We start from the raw sequence: 22,889 nt of genomic DNA, 5'->3' as shown, positions 1-22,889 counted from the left end.
CACACAAACGCGCACACGCTTAAAAATATTTATAGTTTCAAGCGTCATGTATTTAATAGTGGGCACTTATTACAGAGAGGGGAGTTGAGGAAGAATGTAGAGAGGAGGGCTATGGATGTGAGGAACAAAGTTGTGTATATGGGGGAGTGGGGTGCTAGAGAGGTTTATAGACTATGTGCCGCCTATCGATATTTATGTGTATTTGCATTTTTTCGGTTGCTGTGGCATTGCTGCCACATTGTTGGCAAATCTCTTGTTGTCACATGCCATACAGACATACGCAGGTAGTTGCCTAGGAAGTAGAGGCACAAAAGCACAGCAAGTGCAAACAATTGTTAGTTGCTTTGTTGCAAGTGCCATTTGTGGAGTGTATGTATGTATACATATATATTTGTATGCATGTGTCGCCATGTTGCAACATACTTGGCACATATCAATGAGAATATACTTCAAACTAAACGTCGCAGTGAACCACCAACAACCATTCGACGACCAAACTATCAATGCACCGTCCCACCAACTAACCGTATAGTCCAAATCGACCGACTGACAGCGCCCCGCCTCAGCTATGAGCTGCCACAACGTCGCCGCCCGTAAGCCCAAAGCCGTCCAAGCAACAATTGACAATTCTAAGCCGGCATTTTGCATGGCTAAAGCAAGTGTGCAACACAAGTGCTTCACATGCAACACACACAATGCTGTGGCAAATACACTCACCATGCAAGCAACCTTTTTCCTGCCGCTACGTGTGGCATGTGTCCACTTTGCATTTTATTGAAAAGTTTTGCCAGATTTTTATTTGGTTTTCCAAAACACAAATGTCCAGCAGCAGTGCGGCCCATCAGTCAGTTTGTCAATCAGCAGGCGTCACTCCGCTTGCTCTCCGCCAGCCATCACTGCATACTTATGCTCTTCTCTGTTAGCTTTTCATGCCATTTTTTTTTCTCCTCTTTCTATTGACATTTAAATTTCAAATTTTTCAAATCCCCTCTCTTGCTGCACAGCTTCTGCCTGTTGCTCGTTACTTGCCAACTCGCCACTCGTCACTTCTTGTGCACTTTGTCCAAACTGTTTTCTATTTTCATTTATGCTTCGCTGCATTTTTAATGGAATTTTGTATAACCTTAAAAATTTTGTTTAATTGCCACACGGTTGCATGTCTCAATACCAAAGCTGTATGTCGGTATGTGTCCAGTTCTGTGCTGTGATGTTTTGAGTTGAGCAAGTTTCTTCAACCATTCAAATGTTCGTAGTATTGCTGTTGTTGCGGTAAAAGTTTTTCATTACGAAAAAGTAGAGTCTTAGTTGAAATTGAAAGTTTGGTCAACCTTTTTAATAGTATTTGTGGGGAATGCGGCCTATAGGAATACTTAGTTCCCAAAAAGTGGTAAATTTATTTGGAGTCGTGAAACTAAGTCGTTTAATAAGCTTATTCTAAAGAGTCCAAGAGTGCCAGATCTCACTTACTGTAGTTCACTTCAATGAAGTAGCAGAGGCTTGCTTGGTGTTTACAAGCGAAGTATATGAAGTCCAAGACTAAGAAGTACTATATATAAAAAATATGGAGCACAGCTTAATTAGAAGGAGTCGCAGAGTAGATTCGAAGTCCTCTTCTTCTTTTGCTAGGTATATATACCTCATACAACACAAATTTTCAAGATCTGAAATTAATTAACGCAGCTCACTCCAACGGAGTCGCAAGAAAGATCGAAGACTTACTACTTTTACAAGCGACATATATGGCTACTAGGACGCAGTTATAAATCATTGCTTAATATAGTCCAATTTTTCAAGATCTTAGCCTACCCAAGCTCATTTCGTTGGAGGCACAAAAAAGATTCAAAGACTTACTAGTCTGCAACAAGCGACATATAAGAACAATAGGATGTATTGCCGGTGCCTTACTTTATAGAGCCCAAGTTTCTAAAATCTCAGTCTACCGCAACTCAATTCAATGGAGATTCGAAGAAGATTCGAAGACTCTTCTACAAGTGACATATACGGAGGTTAGGAACGATTTATAGAGCTTTACTTTATAGAGCGCAATTTTTCAAGATCTCAGACTGCAGCAACTCACGTAAATGGAGTCACTAAGGAGATTCGAAAAACAACTTGCCTTGGACAAACTTACTATCCATTAACTTTTGAAAATAAGTGACTTCGCTCCCTTATATATTTCATAACTTTATACAAGTCTATAGTTCCGTATTTAAACCATATTTCTACGCCTTAATATATAAAGAAATTTGCAAAGTTAGCACGATGTACCCGTTTGCGTAAAGAGTTGACAACAGCTACGTATTCTTTTGAAAGGCAATTATTCAATCTCAATTGAAGTCGTAAAATCTGAACTTGAACAGAGTGCAAATATTAAATATTATTAAATTATAATATTTCTTTAATTTTTGGAGAAAAAATAGCTACAGGACCATAAAAAGACTTCTCTTCCACTGTTTGCGAAAGAGTCCAGACCAGTTCCCCTAGCTTCAATTGTGGCAAAAAACACCCGGAAATATCCGGGTAAATTATGTTTCAAAAAACATTATTTTCATTTCATTACTATGGCAAATATGAGCGCGATTTGTCAACCAGTTTGTTTACAGCAGCTGCTTAAGTCGGTACAGCTCAGTAGTGCGTTGCGATTTTTACAATAGAAAAATATATCAGACAAAGAATTTGCCTCAAATTATGTATTTCTAATCAAATATCGTGTGTGGAATCGATGCAAAGGTTGGAAAGGGCTTACAGTGATTCAGTGTTATTAACCACACAAGCCTAGGAGTGAAACAAAGTTTTCAAAGATGGTCAAGAGATCGTTCACGAAATGTCTTGTTCTGGGCGACCTCTTCAACTGATGAAAATATTAAAAAAGTGGAAGATATGGTGGTTGAAAATCGTGAGGCATATGTTAGAAAGAAGAAGAGAGCGCGGCAGGCCGTTCGAATGATTTTGATAGATATTTTGGGTATGAAACGCGTTCTTGCTCAACTCGTCCCGATAAAGCTGAATTTTTCTCAAAAAGAGTACCGTAAGCAGGTCTCTTTGGACATGCTCGATCGTGCGAATTCCCACCGCACATTCATGAAGAGCTTTATAACTCCCAATGAGGTATGGGCTTATGAGTTGGACATGCAAACAAGTCAATAATCATCGGAATGGCGAAACCAAAAAAGCACACGAAAGCCTCTCAAAAGTCAAGGTGATGCTCATTGTCTTTGTTGATATTCGTGGTTTGAAGAATCATAAATTTGTTCCGGAGGATTCAGCGATTTTACGCGTGATAATGCATCATCGCATCGATCCACGATTGTGACCAAATTTTGAAGCCAAAAATGCAATGAACATTATCAATCAATTAACGTATTCACCAGATTTGGCTCCGTGTGATTTTTTCTTGTTCCCCAAACTGAAATTTTCGCTCCATGGAAACGGTTTTCAGACGATCGAAGAGATAAAACAAAGTTCGATGAAGTAGCTGAAGGTCATATGACACCACTGACAGTAAAAAGAGCTTTTGATTGAGACTGACAAATATGAAACTTTAAATTTTTATCATTTAAGGGCAAGCTAAATATTATATGAAAAGCCAAGTTCTAGGTCCCTCTATTCGCCTTCAGTTAAAGTGTTCACATTATATACAAGGTCAACTCAATTGTGAACCAGAAAAGCCGGCCTATGGAGTGATTTTTGAATTATTTTGTTCTCTCTGTAATAAAAAAAAAAACAAAACTTGAATCTTACTTTTCTAAATATCCACTTAAAAGGATTATTTGTTTTTTAAGATCAACTGGATCCCCGAGATGGAAAGTAAACATTAATTTATGATTGACAGTATGAAGATAAAGATATAATAGGTAGCGCGAGAATTACCTTCCGATGTTTTTTGGAAAAATACGAAAAACTTTGATTCTGCTTGTGGACTATTTTTATTTGGTCTTTTAAATTTTTTTACATCAAGTCAAGAATATGATATCGTGTAAATGGCCGCCGCCACAGTTGATTGTCATTTGAGCCCTTTTTATAGCATTTTCCATCACTTTGGCCAGAACTTGCGGCGATAGGTCCTCACATTCTCGACGGATATTGTCTTAAAGAGCTGCAAGAGTCTGAGGCTTGTTGACATAAACCAGCGACTTCAAAAAGCCCCACAAAAAAAAGCTGTCGCTACTACTTTTGGTATGAAGAAAGGAATTAAATATCGGATCAATCTAGTGCCTTAATACTAGTTGTAACGGGGTATTCAATAAAGACGCTACAAAAATAGACCGATTGGGACAGCAAGCGACGTCTTATTTTATCTCTCTCTTTTGACATTTCTCTTCAGTAAGGTTTGAATTTTATCATGCAGAGGTATATAGTAAAATCCAACAACGAGTCGAAATTATAGAGATTTACTACCGAAATTTGAAGTCAGTGGCCTCGACTTAAATAGCGGGTTTTCAATAAGAGCGCCACTAAAGTTATTTTTTAAATAAAACGAAAACGGTTTGGGATATCAATGAACTTCTTCATTCCTGTGAAAGTACATTTGCACGTACTCCATGAGTCACCATTGCATTCCGTAAAAATTACGGTTTAGTGCGATTTATGGATCGGCAGCATCATTGCACTGCACCTCTTCCGTAATGATCGAGACTGACACGTTACTGTGAATGGAAATTGTTACCGCTCAATGATAACCGAATATTTTTCGGACTTGGACTTGTGGTTCCAATAGGACGGCTCTACAAGCCACATAACGAATGTCACAGTCGATTGCCTCGATCAAAAGCAAAAGAAGTTCGAGTTCCATACATAATAGCATCAAATGTACTTGTACTTTGACAAGAATACAAAATTTCATTGAACGAAAAATTTATACTATCAGATACTGCCTCAATTTCCTAGATGGGTGCTACCACACAATCATATTTTGCAACTTTTCTAATATTCTTACATATACAACCATAAAACTTTTATATAAAGACATCTATGTACACAGTCAGCACTAATTGGCATTTTGCAAAATTTATTAAAGTTTTTACCCCTTTATTTCATGTAGAACAAATCTACTAGTTTATGCGTAGAACAAATAATTGGAAAAGTCTCAGTTGATAAATACTCATACATACAAAGAACAAACATACCTGCCAATGGCCAGTGAAGGGAAAGTTAAAAATTCAGATGAAAATATTAATATTTCGTGCATAAAAGTGATGAAATAAATACAAACATAATTCTTTTAGACGAAAGATCTTGAAACTTCATTAAGGACCAACTTTCAATTAAACAGTTTACTTTAAAAACCACACTGAAGAAGTTGTGAGTAAATTATTTAGAAATAAATTCGGGTGACCTTGTCAGGGCAAACAGTAAATTTCGTGGCATTAAGAATTAAAGAATAAGAGAAACGAAAGAAAAAATATGGAACTATGTATATTAAGAGAAAAACAGAAGCGAGGTTATTCTAGAAATAAGCGGTTTTATTGTCGAGGGCTGTCATATAAGTATTCCCAGAACAATTTCGGGTTTCTTTTAGGCTATTAATACAAAAGCAACAGTACTGGAAGGCGAGATAAAAGAGAGGATATTTAATAATCAGGACTTAAATCTGGAGATTCGGCCTCTCCATACGACCTTTTGGAGTTCGAACAATTCAATAATCTGCAAGTTCCATTACAAAAATCATACAGCCCGCTTTGAATTTATTATAAAAAAATTAAAACTTAAACTCGGATGTCCTGTTCGGAGCAAATTTTCAGATTACACAAATATATATGCGTACTACTTGACGAACTTAATAGTCCCTAATCAGGATATTAAAAAACTACTAAAGAGATATTTAAATCTTTTTACTCACCAATAATCTCACAGACCATAAAGACCAAACACAAGATACTAGCGATGATCAGTTTTTTACGAGCCTTCAAATCCACGCCTTCGGTTCGCTGCCGATGGCAATGGTCGCGCACTAAAAGAAAATAAGAAAGAGAAGGAATGTGGAAATGAATCACAAATAAAAATATATTGCATTAAAATATAATAGGAAGAAAATTAACAGAAGGTAAAGTAAGTACTTTAGAACTGTTAAATAATCCTTAATGAGTAATTTTTTTTGTTACAAAATATAAGATAACATTGCTAAAGATGCCTTTTGTAAAGGCTATTAAAAGGATCTTGAAATATTAGCGGTTGAATCACTCAAAATTAGAGCAAAAAATTTAATGTTTTTATAAAATAAAAATTATTTTTTTTATTTTTCAAATCAATTTCATTCTCTTCAATCCATCCAATTGAATGCACTTTTTCAAACACTGTTTTAGATTACTCAAAACATTTGGAACAAATCCGGTACAGCCTTTAAGATCTTCTTCTATTCGGTTTTTATCTCCTTAATCAAGTCAAAATGGCGTCGTCGCATTGATCTGAATAGGCAGAAGTTGCACGAAGCCATATTAAACAAAGACTTGAGTCGTGTTTTTGACAAAACATTCGCGAAGAATCAATGCATTATGAATAGGAGAGTTAGTTGTTCGGCCATAGTTCAGGCAAAAGTTTAACCAGGTGGTTCGCGTATTATAATAAAAATATATAGCATCGCCTTATGAGACTTTTGAGCCAATACGAGCATGACTAATCCGATTTTACATAGACTTGTTAAAAGCATCGTCTGCGATATTTCAGTTTCAACTGATATTTGAAGCGCCATTCGCTAGATTGTTGGACAGTTTCGACATCGTATTCATAAACCCCACAGCCATCCCTAATGATGCGCTTAAAGAATCTAGGGATCTCAGCAACTTTGTCAAGCATATGTATAATTTTTGATCCCTACCTGACGTTTTTTCTGTAAAATATTCAGGTCTTTTGATACGAATCTATCAATAACACGCTTTATACCCAAAACATAATATTTTGAGTCGATCCGTAAGAGATGTTAAGATCCTCTGCTATCTTTCTGAATCCAACGCGGCGATTACCTTCCCTAAAAGACCCCAAAACTGAGATAAGTGAGTTTTTCACATAAATTTTGAGGTTATGTGAAAAAAGCCTGTATGCTAAAGTTATGCATCATTTCATTACCTACAACATTTCCACATGACTTTTTTGTATAAGTCTGATAGATATAAGCCGAAAACCACTATAAACAATTTTTAACTTAAGATTGCCAGTAAATTAGCCTGTAGTCACCCCAACATATTCAGTTTAAGAGTTCATAGAAGTCTAATTGCAGGGTTTTGTTGTGAACAATTACAAGACGAAATATCTCCTGTCATCAAACAAACAGTTATCGTATACGCGACTTGCCTCGCTCGTCGCTGTTAACAGTCACAACTTTGAAGTCGCGAATCTAGATACAGAGGTTGCTCTGGCTATGGAAGAAAACACTGCAGCTTTGAAGGTTTTCTATTCAGTAATCACCGGTAGAACCAGAGGAAGAGGAAGACTTCCACTTCGTTGGAGAGATGAGACAGAGAAGGGCTCGGCTACACTTGGTATCTCGAATTGGCGCCAAATGACGTAAAGAAAAAACGACTGGTGCGCTTTCGTTCACTTGCCTATAAGCGAGTCTAAGCCAGTAAAGAAGAAAAAGAAATGCTTAGAAATAATCACAAGGTTTTATTGAGCTAACTATTAAAATTAAAGTTCGTTTCGCTAAAATGTTTTTGCTGTTCATAGCTATGTGGTAATCTTTAACGAATTTTAAGAGTCACTACACCCTCTGGCATTTTTGAATGTATCTATTATGTATTTAATCTGTCAGTGTTGGTTCTCCAAAGTGCTTCTCCGCAGACATTCTATTTCATAACCGAAAAAATCTAATTTTAATGTAGCAAATATAGCTCAAGACTACAAATTCATTGAACAATTTTCCTTCTGAAGCGTATAAATTTTGCTAAAAAGTTCAAACAACGCACAGCGCTTAAAACCATTCGCCATAACGACTTTTCAATTCAAAATGAATTATAGTCAAGCAACCTGAAGCGAGCTGCACTCTCGGCTACAATGGCAAACGCAGCGATGGCGGCAGCGCGTACACCATATGCAAATAATAACCCGACAAAGTAGCGGAAAGCGCAATCGAACGTTAACGGCGCACAGAGGTGCATTGGAGAGTACATAAACGTTTACCTATATACATATATACATACATACATACATGTATATAGTTATAAATATACATATACATATATATAAATAGAGAGATATATGGCTCGAACTACCAGTACCAGCTGACTGATTGCCACTTTGTTGCTGTCTGAAAGTCGATTAAATTCTTTATTGCATTTGCTGCAGTTGCTTCCCCTCACACACAGTCACCCTCAGCCATCTTTCTGGCCCTCTGAAGCGCTCTCCCGTACGCCGGTGCAAACTGATCCAACAACACGACTGCCACGCGACACCCATTTTCCAGTGCTGACAATGTGCCAACTGCTTTTTGAGTGAAGCAAAATTTTTTCAAAAAATAGTTTAAAGAAATTTCAAAAAAAAAATCAAAAGGCAGAATAAAATAAATGAAAAAAATTAATTCGCCAACTTTTATTTGTCTTTTCGAATTTTACTTTTGAAATTGTATTCCTTCCTTCATTTGGCTTATTGTACTTTTTTGTAAAATTTTTCACCACACACACACATAAGCATCACCTATATAAATATATATACATGTATGTATGTGTGTGGGCGTGCGTCTTTCGCATACTTTTTCAATTTCGCCACGCAATACAAACAGTTTTTTCGGGTCCTCGTAGTTTTGTGCGACATTTGCATGCTAAAGTTGTGTTAGTATATGTGTGCGTCGCGCGTAACTCAACCAAGAAGCCGAGAAGCCGTGCGCTTTCGGAGGCGACCAACGCTCATGCAACAACACAAGTGGCAACAAAATTAAATTCCTTTCAACTTCATTTCGCTACTTTCTTTCTCAAGTTGCTTTCTTTCAAATATTCGACGACTTTTTATTTGCAACACAAGTCTTTTTTCGCGTTTCTTATACCCCACGCATCATGAAAGTGGTGTATATTTGTTTTATTTGAGAAAATAAGTTCGCATATTCATCCATTTAACTAGCTTGACTCATTTAGTGATGAATTAATGAAAACGCTTAAATTTATCGACCTACAAACATCTTCCCAAAAATGAAGCAAATAAACAGCTAGGAAGTTGAAAATAATTTTCGTCGACTAATTTGTACTTGACTTTATTGTGTACAAAAAAGAACCCATTCAGTTGAAAATTACACACTGCTACCGTAGTAAAATTTATTTGTTTGTGGTCTGGTAGGAGTTTATATAAAAGGATTGAGTTGAAATACATAACTGTCGAATATTTTTGTCTTCATAATCACGTGTCCAGAAATGAACGTATTGCCATGAAAATTAGACCTATCTGTCATAGATCAATTTATTTTTTAGTGAGCTACAACGGACAAATTCGTAAGTATTGAGTTAAACTTCATAACTGTCGACTCATTTGCCTATCACATTCACGTGTTCAAAAACGAAGGCATTCGGATGAAAATTAGACCGAGCTGTCATAGATAAAATTAATTATTTATGAGCGAGTAGATTCAAATTCGTAGGTATCGAGTTGAAATTCATATCTGTCGACTAATTTCGTCATGGCTTGGTTGTCTTCTAAAATCAGTGCATTCAGATCAAAGTTATACCCAGCTCATATAGATAAAATTTGTTCTGTTTGGTTTGATGAGAGCAAAAACTTAGCAACAAAGACGTGCTTCAAAGCACCGCTGTCGTACTTTGTTAAGATTTCTCTCGACCAATCGACACGAACCTTTTTTCGAGCTATTGATAAATTGTGTGGGATCCAACTGTCAAATGTTCATGCAATATTGAATATATGCTACTCCCACTAATGAGTTTTCTCAATCTTACGGTAGATCACCTGACGATCTTGCAATATCAGTTTGCGTACATCATCAATAGTTCCCCGAACAACAATTGATTTTAAATGACCTGCACGAAATTCGTCTTGGTGTGATTTACGAACTCGATTGAACCACCATACCATCGATTATCATTGGTGCTTGACAGAGCTTCATGATAAAAAATTTGAATTAAGTTTTTCTATGCACTTTCGATGAGTTAATCAACGTGGTAAGTTTTTAAATTAAAAAAAAATTAGTTTAAAAAGTAATAGCACGAAAATGTTCGAAATTTAATTCAGTTTTTTGAACAAGAATATTTTAAGTTACTGTAAACAATATATATAACGCTCGTACTACAAAACTTTCTGCGTATGAATAACATCAGAATTATCAAATTTTAAGATAAGGTTGTGAGTTGCCAGATTGCTACATTAGTGTTGCCAAATCCCGCAATAGAAAAAGCAACCTACAAATTAGGCTTGGAAGCTGAAACTCGGTACCGTCGAGTAATTTTGTCTACTAATAAACATACCAAGAAATGGTTTTGATCGGTTAAAAAATGCAAACAGCTACCATATAACTGATCTGTCAAAAGATCGGCTATTGAAAAAGTACCTCTCCTTGGATCACCCGTTATTTATTTTTTTGTCATCTAGTAAAGAAAAATCAAAAATATTGAAAACAAAAATCTGGTGCTATCAACTCATTTTAGCATCTCATATAAATAAGCTCACCCTAATATACACGTTCAAAAAGTTTATTGTCTTGAGCTGGAGTACTTAAATTTTAAGATTCTCGGAACTGTTTATTTCAAAAATTTTTCTTACTTCACCCAAACTTTCTTTAATAATCGTTCTTCTAGTCGACTTCAACACTGTTTGCTCTGCACTCGCGGTCGCCAAAGTGCCCGTTATTCGCTTAAATTCTACCTCAACCTCAGCCTCCCCACTCGTGCACAGTTAAATCCGCAAACACTCAAATATTCTGTCTTAGCACACGCCTACACACATACATTTCTGCACATAGCTTGATCGGCCTGTCCGTTGCACCCAGAAGAATTTCCATTCAGTCAATTTTTGGGTTACAGCGCAAATTTTAATTGATTCTCCCTTTTAACTAGTTCGCTTCCACTTTGCTACACTTGAAAAGATATATCTACACAACAACAGCAATAGCAAAAATATATTCAACAAATAAAATAAATAAGAAATTAACGGTTTAAAACTGTTGCTAGCTCGGCTACAGGTGCACCACGTACGAACAACTACCAAAAGCTGGCATTTAAGGACAGTATCACACTCGCGCTCCCCAACGTGGAGGGACTTTGGAGAGCGCGGGGTAAAAGGTGACGCATGAAAAGGTAAAATTAAATCAATTTCGTTCGCAGTTCGCAGAATTCTTTCGTTTTTGTATTTTTTTGGCAGACGAGGGACACGCGAGCGAGCAGTCATGTGTAAGCGACCGGGCTGTAACAATTGAAGCTATCAGTTTAACTCCTCGATCCCTTTTATTAAATTTCATTTCCAACTCTCTTATTTTTTTCATTACTAAATTTTTGGGTAATCAGTACTGTGCTGCGCCACCGAAGACTGCTCGCTGCATGAGTAATTGTTGTGGCTGTAATGTAGCATGAGTCGTGTACTCGTTTTTTGAATTCGGCTTGTATGTGTGTTAGTTGATAAAATGTTACCTGAGGTTGAGTTTAAAGAAATTTTTCCGCAAAAGAAGAGTTTAACTAAGTGAATAGAAAAATTATAAACTCATGAGCTTTTTGGAGGAAAGAGCCTTTAGCAATTTAACTCACTTCAAGAATCAATCCATATATGAAATAACTCAAGTTGGCAGAGTCTTGTTATATAAGTAGATACTGATAACCAAGTAGATGCTCTAATAGAGTGGTTTCAAGACCGGAGCCTACTCTCGTAGAATCCCCAGAGGTGATCCAGTGACTGATGACCACAGCATACTGAAATTATAGAGGGAAAACTTCTTCAGCCTTCTAAATGTAACGAAAGCATAACACCAGGAGATGGTAAGCCCGATTCCCCAATCGATGTAGATAGACTAGACGATCCGTTGTCCAATCAAGAAGAAATTCGAATAGCAATTAACCGCTTGCGGCGAAGAAATGATAAGGAATATAGTCGGACGAAAGCATGTCCGACGATTGGAACTTAAGAGTGATCTGTCCAATCCACAAAAAGGGAGACCCCACAATCTGCTGCAACTACCGTGAGATCACCCTCCTCAACATCGCATATATAGTACGCTGATAGTTCCAACGAGCATATTGGACCTTATCAGTGTGGCTTCATGCCTGGAAAATCTACAATCGACCAGATGTTCACCATGGTATCCTCGCAAAGCAAATACAGCTGCGTTAGCTGACTTTGAGAAACACCAAAAGTTCCGTCAGGAACGGGTAGGACCTCTCCGAGCAAATTCAACGCAGAATAACTCTTACAAACAAATACTACTTCGGACTGAGTAGGCAATTGAGAAGTAAAGTCCTTTCCTGACGAGCAAAGACCAAATTTTACAAGTCACTCATCTTCCTTATCTTGCTATGTAGTGCAGAAGCATAGACGATCACAAAATCTGCAGAGTCAGCATTACGGTATTTTCGAGAGAAAAGTTCTGCGAAAGATTTATGTTCCTTCGCGCATTGGCAACGGCGAATACAGCAATCGATGGAACGATGAGCTGTACGAGATATACGGCGGCATTAACATAGTTCAGCGAATTAAGAGACAGCGGTTACGCTGGCAAGGTCATGTTGTCCGAATAGACGAAAACACTCCAGCTCTGAAAGTATTCGACGCAATACCCGCCGGGGGAAGCACAGGAAGAGTAAGAACTCCACTCCGTTGGAAAGACCAGGTGGAGAAGAACCTGGCTTCGCTTGGAATTTCGAATTGGCGCCGCATTGCGAAAAGAAGGAACGACTGGGGCGCTGTTGTTAACTCGGCTATAATCGGGTAAGCGGTGTCTACGCCAATAAAACAGAACGCATTTCTATGTAAACTCATTGAATATTAAATTCAATAACTTTTACAGAAAAAACTAAAGGGTTGCGACCGAAAAATATTCAGAGGAGAAGAAATAAGCAAAGACTTTTTTGCGCAGCAACACTTGTGTAACAAGCGTGTCGAATATGAATGTCACGAATAATCAGTCTATTAAATGGTCTTTCAAGTTCAGCCAAGCTCAGAAGTAGCCCCACAAGACTGGAAATACATATATCTCATGATATGCAAAGAAACAGAAGCAAGAACAAAAAGACATTCAGCACAAATTACGTTTGGACGATAGGTCCAATTCATTCGACATTAAAACTGTTGAAAGGTCGGAACATTGAATGACGCGATCTTGGCTTTCTTATACCTGCTACCGAAGGTAATAAAGCTAAAGTACATATATAATTTTAAAGACCAGAATGGTCGCACTCGAATTTTAAGCGAAATTGCCAAAGAAGACCTTGACCTTCCAAAAAATTTAATAGTTATTCTCTACGAGTAATCACTCAAGCAAATTTAAAAAATAATAATTCTTAATCGAATTCAAATAGAAAGGAAAATCTGCGGATTGATAAAAGAGCAATCAGCTGATGAATTTAAGCATTACAAAAAATAGAAAATTAAGAACACAAACAAGCATAACAGCTGATCGTTATGCGAATATCTATTCGAAAAGCCTATAAGCCGGAGGAGGCATAGGAGGACTATAAACAAAGAAGTTTCTAAATGTATAGATCAAACTTTTCGGACATTGTTAAAACATCCAATCAGATGGTAACTAAAAATCCAGAATATTTTTAACTTGCCTTAAGGCAGAAAAGGCCTCTTTCTGGGTTTCCGAAAAGAAATTTTGAGTTGGTGTCCTATCCAAAAATGCTTGGAACATATCAAGACTACTTCAACAACCGATGACAAACTTACAAATATATTTTTCTAAGAAAAGCATCTAAAAAATTTAATCAGGCTTTCAAGCATCCGCCAATTTCATTATTTTTTATTTAGATCTAATTAATTTTGCATATCGAACCAATTATCTTGATTAATAATGTTAATTTTATCAGCGGAATTAATAATCTCTTATCATTATAATTAATTTATGTAAATGATGTGTGACAACATGTAATTGCGCTACTTAAAATAAATTACAAATTCCAGAAAAACCCGGAAATTTATCTCAAGCACATAAATAAGTGTGATAAAGCAGATCACAACAAATTGTGACGGCAAAAATGTTCATAAGCCGATTCACGTGCCGAAGTACGTTACACATATGTACATGCATATGGTAGATATTTATAGGCGACATCTACGTACATATTTAATTATAATAATTAAATTGGTTTAAATTACTGCGCGATAACTACACACCTGTAATTTTTTACGCCTACGCAGTGCAACAAAAACAAAGTGGGCATGCATAATCAGCTACTTAAATCTGTGAGGTATGTTTGTTAGACATATAGTACATATGTACATACATACATACATATATGTACATATATGTATTACAAACTAGTTAACATGTAAACATTTAATGTCACAGTAATGAGAACTGTTGAGTAAACCTACCTAAATTTATTTGTAATATTGTAAAAAAATTTTACGTATTCTTCTGTTACCTTTTTTGAATTTTTATAAAAGAAATTAATTTTTTTGTAGGTGGCAACACTGCCACTTTCTTCATTTAGTTTAGGTATTATTAAAAAATTTAAAGGTGGCAACACTACTCAAAAAAAATTTTCTAAACTAATGTTTAGAACATTTCACACATTTATATTTCATTTGGTTTTTACAATATACAAATTTCTACAACATACAATAAAGCAAATCCTTTTTAAGGTGGCAACACTACTCAAAAAAATCTTCTAAATTAATGTTTAGAACTTTTCATACATTTATATTTCATGTATAATCTGTAATATACAAATTTCTATAACTTAAAACACCAAAAAAATTTTGAAGGTGGCAACACTGTTCAAAATTTTTTACATCAATTTTTAGTATTGTTCAAAAATTTATATTCCACTTTTTATTTAGAATATACAAATTTCTACAACTTAAAACTAAACTAAAGTTTTTGAAGATGGCAACTCTGTTCAAAGAACTTCTGCATCAATTTTTAGTACTGTTCACAAATTTATATTTCATTTGTTATTTAAAATGTACAAATTTCCAAAACTTTAAACAAAACTAATTTTTATAGGTAGCAACACTGCTCAAAAATTTTACCGCCTTATTTTTTAGAATTGTTGAAAAATCTCTTATTTAAAGTATACACATTTTTATAAATAAAAAGAATTAAATTTTTTTGAAGGTGGCAAAACTGCTCAAAAAAATTCTACATTAAATTTTAGTATTGCCCAAAAGTTTATATTTCGTTTTTTATTTTAAATATACAAATTTTAACAAACAAATTTTTTTGTTCACATTCAAATTTTTTATGCCCCTTCAATTGTTACCTAAGATAAAGCATTTTCTTTAATTTAAATTATTAAAAGAATATGAGGCAACCCTGGTGTCAGGAGGATTGTTTTACATATATAAGCAAAATTTAGGTATTTTATTTTTACTCCGAAAACAACATTTAACGTTAATGTTCAGTTACTTTTCAAAGTCAATTATGTACATGTAGCAACTCTAGTCTTAAAGTGAATATAACAAACTACTGTCAACCAAGCGTCGACTTATGAAATAGTTTTTAATGAATTAATTTGTAGATGTTAGTGATTCAGATACAGAATTTCACGTTTTCGAATATGTGGCAACTATATACGCCAATTTTGAGTAAAAAAAAATTATTTCATATCTGTTAACTTTATTTGACAATTTAATTAGTATAATTACCTATAGTTAAATATTTATATATGTGACCTGGTCTACGAAAAGGAAGCTAACGTGCGAAAACTAGTTTTCTGGGAAAAGCTGTTAAAAATAATCGTCAGTTTCTTGTTATCTCATTAATTGTACTCCTTTTTTTGACACCTAAGCCCCCCTTCCGTAGACCAGGTCACATATTTTAATCGGCACTCATTCTTTATAAGGACAACCCTAAACGCAATATCTCCCAAACTGTGTAAAGTCCTTAAGGTAATTCTAATCCTCGATATCCGACTAAACCATTTCTAAGTCAAATATATGCAGTGCTTACGGTCAGCCGGTTTTATGTTCGAGGCCATTGGAATCAATCTCTGCGACACTGTGGGCTTTAATAATTTGCTCTTGTTACAGAACTCGGGCTAGATTGGTCACATTAAAAGAAAAAAGAGATCCACGGAGAGTTAAAAACAATATTTTTCTTCCTCCACTATCGATCACAGCTCAATGGTTCCTTTTTTCTTCTCTGTACTTCTTCCGATCACTCAAAGGGTGAAGCAGGAACAGGAGCAGTCTTCCTTGTAGCAATGAAGCAGAAAGCAAAATGGCTACAATTCTCCTAGTCAATAGCTTAAGATAGACTTCTGTGGAAAAATGCTCAGAAGAAAAATACAAAAAATAGAACTTCTGATTAGATAAATAAAATTATGCCTCAACATAATTCTAATGACACAAGCAGAGTGTGTAGGCCTTGGAATGTTTTTATTTCGAGAGACATTCCGCCATCAATGATATGCTTCATCAAATAGTTGACTCTTGAAGAAGACCTCATGTCTTGGAACACAATCAACACAGGGTATACCCATAAGTATTTTGGACTAGTTTTGATGGTGAACCAAAATGCTTCTGCTTTGGAGAAGATGGAATTCAGCAATGACCGCCATAATCATCGCAGGGCATCTACCTGTACAATTCCATCTTGAGAGAACTGGTAAAGTAGAGTCGGCGGATTGCAGAGCATGCGGGAAGGCTCATGAGACGCTAGAATATTTCTGCTGTCAATGCGAAGCTTTCAGTCAACTGAGACGGGATATCAGATTAAAAATTATCACATATATGGAGTATATGCATATATATGTAGTATATGGAGTCAGCAACTCATAGTTTTCAACGCATTAAAAACATCTAATTAAAAATCGAAGTACCATATAATCAAATGAATGAATTCAAAGTAAATCATTATTTGCCAATATAATTTTCACATGTGTAGGCAATTAATGAAAAAAATCATAACAATTGCTCAAAGTAACAATTACATGCGCTGTTGTTGCTGTTTTACTACTTTTTTTCATATCAACACTGTTGAGCCGAACTAATTAAGCGGGGCACAGCTGTGCTGTTAACCCGTTGCCAGCCTTCGGGGTCACATTTAACACGCTTAACAAGCGTTACTCTGTGGCGAGCGCATTTAAACACGAGTTGTTAATTTTTTACCGTTATTGCTTAAGAGAAAACTTCACAAAAAATGTGCGTCTGCAAAAAACCATGTTGCACCAAAAAAGTAGCAACAGCAACAACAAACAGCAATGTTACAACGAAATTAATTTATAGTGCAGCAGAGTCAGTGCAACATGAAAACAATTTCAATGCTGCAAGTAAAATTTATGAATACAAACAGCGAAATGCAAAACAAAAAAGCGAATAAGCACTGTGCAGCGAATCAGCGGCAACCGAAAATATTTATAATAACATGCAAACACTCGTGTGTGAGAATATAGCAACTGTACTCTAATTGATGCAGGTGCATTGCTGCAAAAGTCTCTCTGAGGTGCAGAGTATCGGGAAGAGAAGCTCAGAAAAGAAGAGGTCTAAAAGCGTCAGCCTGAGATTCTCTCCACATTCAATTGTATTCCTAAAAACTTGGACCACTGCTTTCCTGGGTGCTGGTTTTACGCTTACACAACGACGCGGCAGATGTGTATGGGGAGAAGTCGCTGGAAAAGAGGCGCAGGGAGTTTTTTCACAGATAGGTCGCAGTTGGGAGGGGACGTTTTTTAAAGGACTCTTCGTCAAGCTTGGTTTTATGCTACCGCATCACTGTGATGTCTTTCATGAAGTCGTTGCTATTACAGTAGCTGTAGACCTACTGAAACTTCTTTCAAGCAAACCAGCATTCACTCCAACATTAGCGCTGCAATACTAACCTTAAGCTCTCAAACTGTGCATTCAAGGCTCGTCAAGGAGTGTCCAGCCAATTAGATATTAGATCAAACTACTTCATTATCAGACTCATTTGGGAGTGTGATCAAAGCGGAATGGCTAGAAACTGGATGCCCGATGAGGTATCTAAAGAAATGAAAACGAGTTGGATCGCCATTATCATTTTGCATTCTAGCACTAAACCTATGTGCCTCTCACACCCTTAGTAGGCATTGATTAACGACCAGCCTCTGTGCAACTGCGAGATCATTCTAGCATAGGTTAAAACGTAGGTGATATACTGAATTATTTGTCCCTAGCAAAGTTCATATTGCCGCAATGGAACCTTTTCTTACTGGACATTGTGCAATAGGCATTCATGCTGTATGGCTTAAAATTCAGACGGATGCGAAGTATCAAAATAGTATGAAAGAAGGTGAGCTGTAAGCATCCAATCACTTTCTTCTCGGTTGTCCAGTTTTTGCAAAACTAAGTTTGGTAACTTCTTGCCAAAACTAACATTAGACGCCTCAATAAATTTTTGATGGACCCAGGCGATTGGTCGTTTCCACAATGTTCGTGTTAGGAGTGATCTTTTAACCTAACTCTAATAATCAAACCGTAAAAACAGACCAAATCAGGCCGAGAGGTTTCCAAAGTATAGAGGGGAATCCATAGAAGTAAGGTTTATGAAATTTTGGGATAGAAATTGCCTGGACGAAACAAAAGAATCGTCGTTCCACCAAATCTTCCTGAAAACATGACCTCGAACAAATGGCTTTTTCGTAAGTAACCGTCTAGAATCGCGAAACAAACTTAGATCTTCTTCATATAGATATAAGCCGATTGCTTCAGTTTATGAACCTGCAAAACAGATCCCGAAACGTATTCTACCTCGCATCCGGCTGCAGAGGAGCAATCGATTTCAAAGCCAAATTGAGGTTGAGGACTTCCTACCAGAAGGGGTTTCTTGCTTTATGTAGAAGTGTAATGAACTTTTGGAACAGCTTCCAGTTCTAAGTTATGACTGATAATGGATATCACAATTATGGCTTGATAGCACTGCAGAATTGGCGCTATCAAAGCTTTGTCGTTCAAACAAATTAATCGTAAAAATCAAGATAAGCATTGTCCATATTCTTCGCAACACTATACTTAGGGCCACCTCAGAAAAAATTATGTACTGTGGTCGTGTGGAAAAAATGCAACGGTGAGATGAATCAACAGCATTAACAAGAACAACGACACTCAGTAGCCGCCAACCGACAGCCGCCAACCGACAGCCGCCAGGCAGCAGCCACGAGCCACCAGTAGAAACAACACTAAATCCACAAACAACAACAAAAGCAACACGGCTTAACACTTGACAATGCAACACGCGGCCACAAGCGAGGTAACAGCACACTCTCACACATACATATGTAGACCCATATATGACAGCACCGGAAGCGTTCCGCCGTGGCGACATCGGCAGTGGCAGGGAAAATGTCGCTTGTTTTTTGGCATGTTCAAAGTAAAATTTCATGTACGACGCATACAACCAGGTTCCACAGCTGCAAGTATGCATGCCAAGAGTGGTGGCAACCGAAACCAAAAAACAAAAATAAAATGTGCTGCATAAATGCAACAGTGTTAATAAAGTGGCCCATAGGCGCAGCCTTGTTTTGAGCAATTTAAATATTATCACATTGTTATTATTTTAATTGCTTAACTCCTTTTTTTCTAGCTAATTAGATCACATTTTTGCAGCTGAGATAATCTGTTGCTTTGTTCGCAAGCTAATGTACCAAATGATGGAGTATGGTGCTAATCGGAAATTTTTCTCTATAGCCATTTCATTTCCTTTGTACAGCTCTATTCACTTTCAGTTGCAATACTCTTTATCACTCCGTCACCCTTTATTTCTCTCTCTATTTCACTGGATAACTTTCTATCTTGTATTTCTCTTATTGTTCCTCTGTTTTCTTGAAAATCTTAAAGTTATACACCCCTTAACATTACTCCCTTAACATTATCGCTTCTCTCTTTTTTCGCCCTCTCTCTTTTACTAAGTCTTTGCATACCTTTTTTTCTCCTTTTCACTATACCATTCTCTATCTTCTCCTCATTTCTGTCTGTGATATTTTCTTCATCTTTCAGTTATCGATAATTTGATCTAATAAATCTTTATCTTTCTTTCCTTCTGCCACTTTATCGCTTTAACTCTTATTTTATCTCTCTGCCGCTCTATAACTCTAGCTCTCAATATATCTCTACCTGTTTTCTTTCCTTCTCTCACTCTACTATTCTCTCTTTTACACTCTCTACCTCTGATTTTACTTGCATTTTCTCCATGATCTTTCAACTATTACCCATCCCCAATATATACGACTAGTTTATTTTTCTCTCCCTCTATAAATCTCTCTTTCTCTCTGTCCCTCAATAGTATATCTCTCCTTTTCTTTCTTTCTTTCTCTCGATTTTACTCTATCACACTCGTTCCCTCTTTCAACCTGCTTTTTCTTCATCATCTCTCAATTCTCAAAAAATGATCAGAAGCGAGATTTAAAAATAATTTTGATCCAAGTTAGAAAAAGGCGAAAGAGGCGAAAAGTTATTTCCGTGAATAATATTATTTTTGGACTACTAAAGGGTGCTCCAAAATTAATGCAAGAGCGGAATTAAGTCAGAGAGTGCCAAAATTATCGCAAGACTTAAATTTGCCGCCATTTATGTAGTGAAATGTTGATAAAAAAAAATCCGAATCGACAGAGGACAATTTAGGCTTAGTAAAGATGGAGCGTTACACGATAAAACAACGTTCGATAGCCGCTGTTCACACATTTCATACAAAATATGGTCGAAATAGTGTTTTTACTTCGTCATTATATTTTGAAATGCCGGTAAATTGCGTTAGTTGCGTTAATTTTGGAACACCCTTTATATATATACACACTTGTATATACAATAGCTACTCTTCCTTGCAATAGTTGCTCGAAGAGGTTTATTGGCAGAACTTTCAATCAATAAACTCAAAACACCAAATCAGGGTAAGTTACATCTTATTCAGCAGTTATTGGTGAACCAATCACTTCGGCAGATGCATCTAATGCAGATACGAATTGGTGTATGAAAGCAATACCGAGATGAGATGAAACTTTTGTATAGAAGCTATGACCCAACCACGCAATCATCTAATATGGAAAATATTCAGAAAAGTTGTATTTTAGGAATTGTTCCAATCTTTGAAAAAAATTATATCCGAATTCAAGTTTATAGTACACTTTGTTCTCTTATTATTCGTAAAAATTTATGTTGTAAACCCCTCCAATATATTCACGAAATATCCAAAACTTTCCAACAGAGTGGAGATCTTCTTCTGCTTCCCTCGATGGGTACTGTGTCGAATATGCTCAGAGCTGAGGACACTCCTTCACATCCCATAAGTATCCGCTGACAAAGGAATGCTTGTTCGAAAATATCAATGTGTGTTTTTTAGTTAGTGAGCTGAGAGTATGTATGTACATATGGTACACTCTCAGTATATACTAGATACACTCATTTAACATAAACGTGCAATCCAAACTACGAATTAAAATAACTTTTCAACTTTAACAGGAAAAAGCTTGGGAGCACGGAAACTAGGCTATGGATAACAAACTAATAGTTTTTGGACAAAAATCTTTAAGAATGTAGAAGATTCTTTTAAATTTACAAAGTGAAAGCTTCGAAGAAAATACATTTGTAGACACTTTATAGCACGTATTTTCATTTTTTTTTTTGAACAGTTGCCACCTTTACAAATATGGTGGTTGCTTGATCATTATTAATTTACAAAGCGAAAGTTTGGATAAACAGATTGCTCTAATATTTCTATTCTTAGAATAATATAATCTCTAATATTTCTTTTGAAAGAATATTTTTCATAGGGTTGCCTTCTTTACAAGTATTGCTGGATTCTTGATCGTTATTACTTTACAAAGGGAAATATTCGAAAAAACACATTGGTCTTATATTTCTATTTTTAGAAGTAGATGGTGAATTTCTGATCATTATTCATTTACAAAGTTAAGACTTTCGTTTAATGAGGACGTCATCTGTGGAGATTCCTTGGTTTTTTGCACTTGTACAAATTTGTGAGTTCTAAACTTTTTCAATTTACAAAGTGGAAGCTCCGAAAAAAGCACATTGAGCGATCAATATCGTTAGAATTTTTTTAATGTTGAGTATTTTAATTTACAAATATGCTGGATTCTTGGTCTTGTTCAATTTAAAAATTAAAGAACATTGTATCTATAAACAAGCTATACACCGTTAGAAGATATTATTAATAAGTTTACCATCTTAAAGGATTTTGATTCTTCGCAATTTTACAATTTAGAAAAGGAAAGTTACGAAGAAACTTATTTCCTATAAAGATTTAAATAGGGTTGCCACCTATTTATAAATTAAATTTTTTATATTTTTGAATTTGCATAGCAGAAGCTTCGAGAAAAACATATTGCTCGAATCTGTAACATTAGAATAATTTTTAATAGAGTTGCCAAGTGAAACCTTAGTGGATTCTTGAACCTTTCAACTGACTATTTTTTTATTTAGATTACCGCCTGTAAGATTGATAATTAGTTTTTTACAATTTATAAAAGAAAAATAACCAAAAATAAATACCGCTGATATATTTTTTATTAAAGTTGCCACTTATTAGAATGCCTTGTTTTACAATTTGTAAGAGGAAAATAACCAAGAATAATTACCGCTGAAATATTTTTTAATAGGTTTGCCGATTAACACTATAGTGGAGACAACTGAGTATATAAGGTTGCCACCTATAAGAATGATCTTGAATATTTGTGAGGCAAATATCTAAAAATAAATATCGTTGGAATATTTTCTACATAGAGTTGCCAACTTTAAATTATTATCTATCCGTACCCTTAGAAAATTTTTAATAGAGTTGCCATAATTTTGTTTTTTTAAATGACATATTTGTATTTAAATTGTATTGATATAAAATTTTT

General features: G+C 35.7%; 1 protein-coding gene across 2 annotated transcripts in view; it reads right to left on the bottom strand.

The window, feature by feature from the left end:
• The window catches only part of LOC120769034 (zinc transporter 2), a 153,319-nt gene that overhangs the window by 80,600 nt on the left and 49,830 nt on the right, over positions 1-22,889 (bottom strand). For both annotated transcript variants that reach the window (XM_040095879.1, XM_040095880.1), the window contains one exon: positions 5,840-5,950. In XM_040095879.1, the coding sequence (XP_039951813.1) occupies positions 5,840-5,950 (111 nt within the window). The remainder of the gene's footprint in view (positions 1-5,839; positions 5,951-22,889) is intronic.

The sequence above is a fragment of the Bactrocera tryoni genome, chromosome 2 (genome assembly GCF_016617805.1).
Source record: "Bactrocera tryoni isolate S06 chromosome 2, CSIRO_BtryS06_freeze2, whole genome shotgun sequence".
In the NCBI taxonomy this organism is placed as follows: Eukaryota; Metazoa; Arthropoda; class Insecta; order Diptera; family Tephritidae; genus Bactrocera; species Bactrocera tryoni.
Note: the sequence above shows the minus strand (reverse complement) of the source record. Positions and strands in the feature narration are given on the sequence as shown.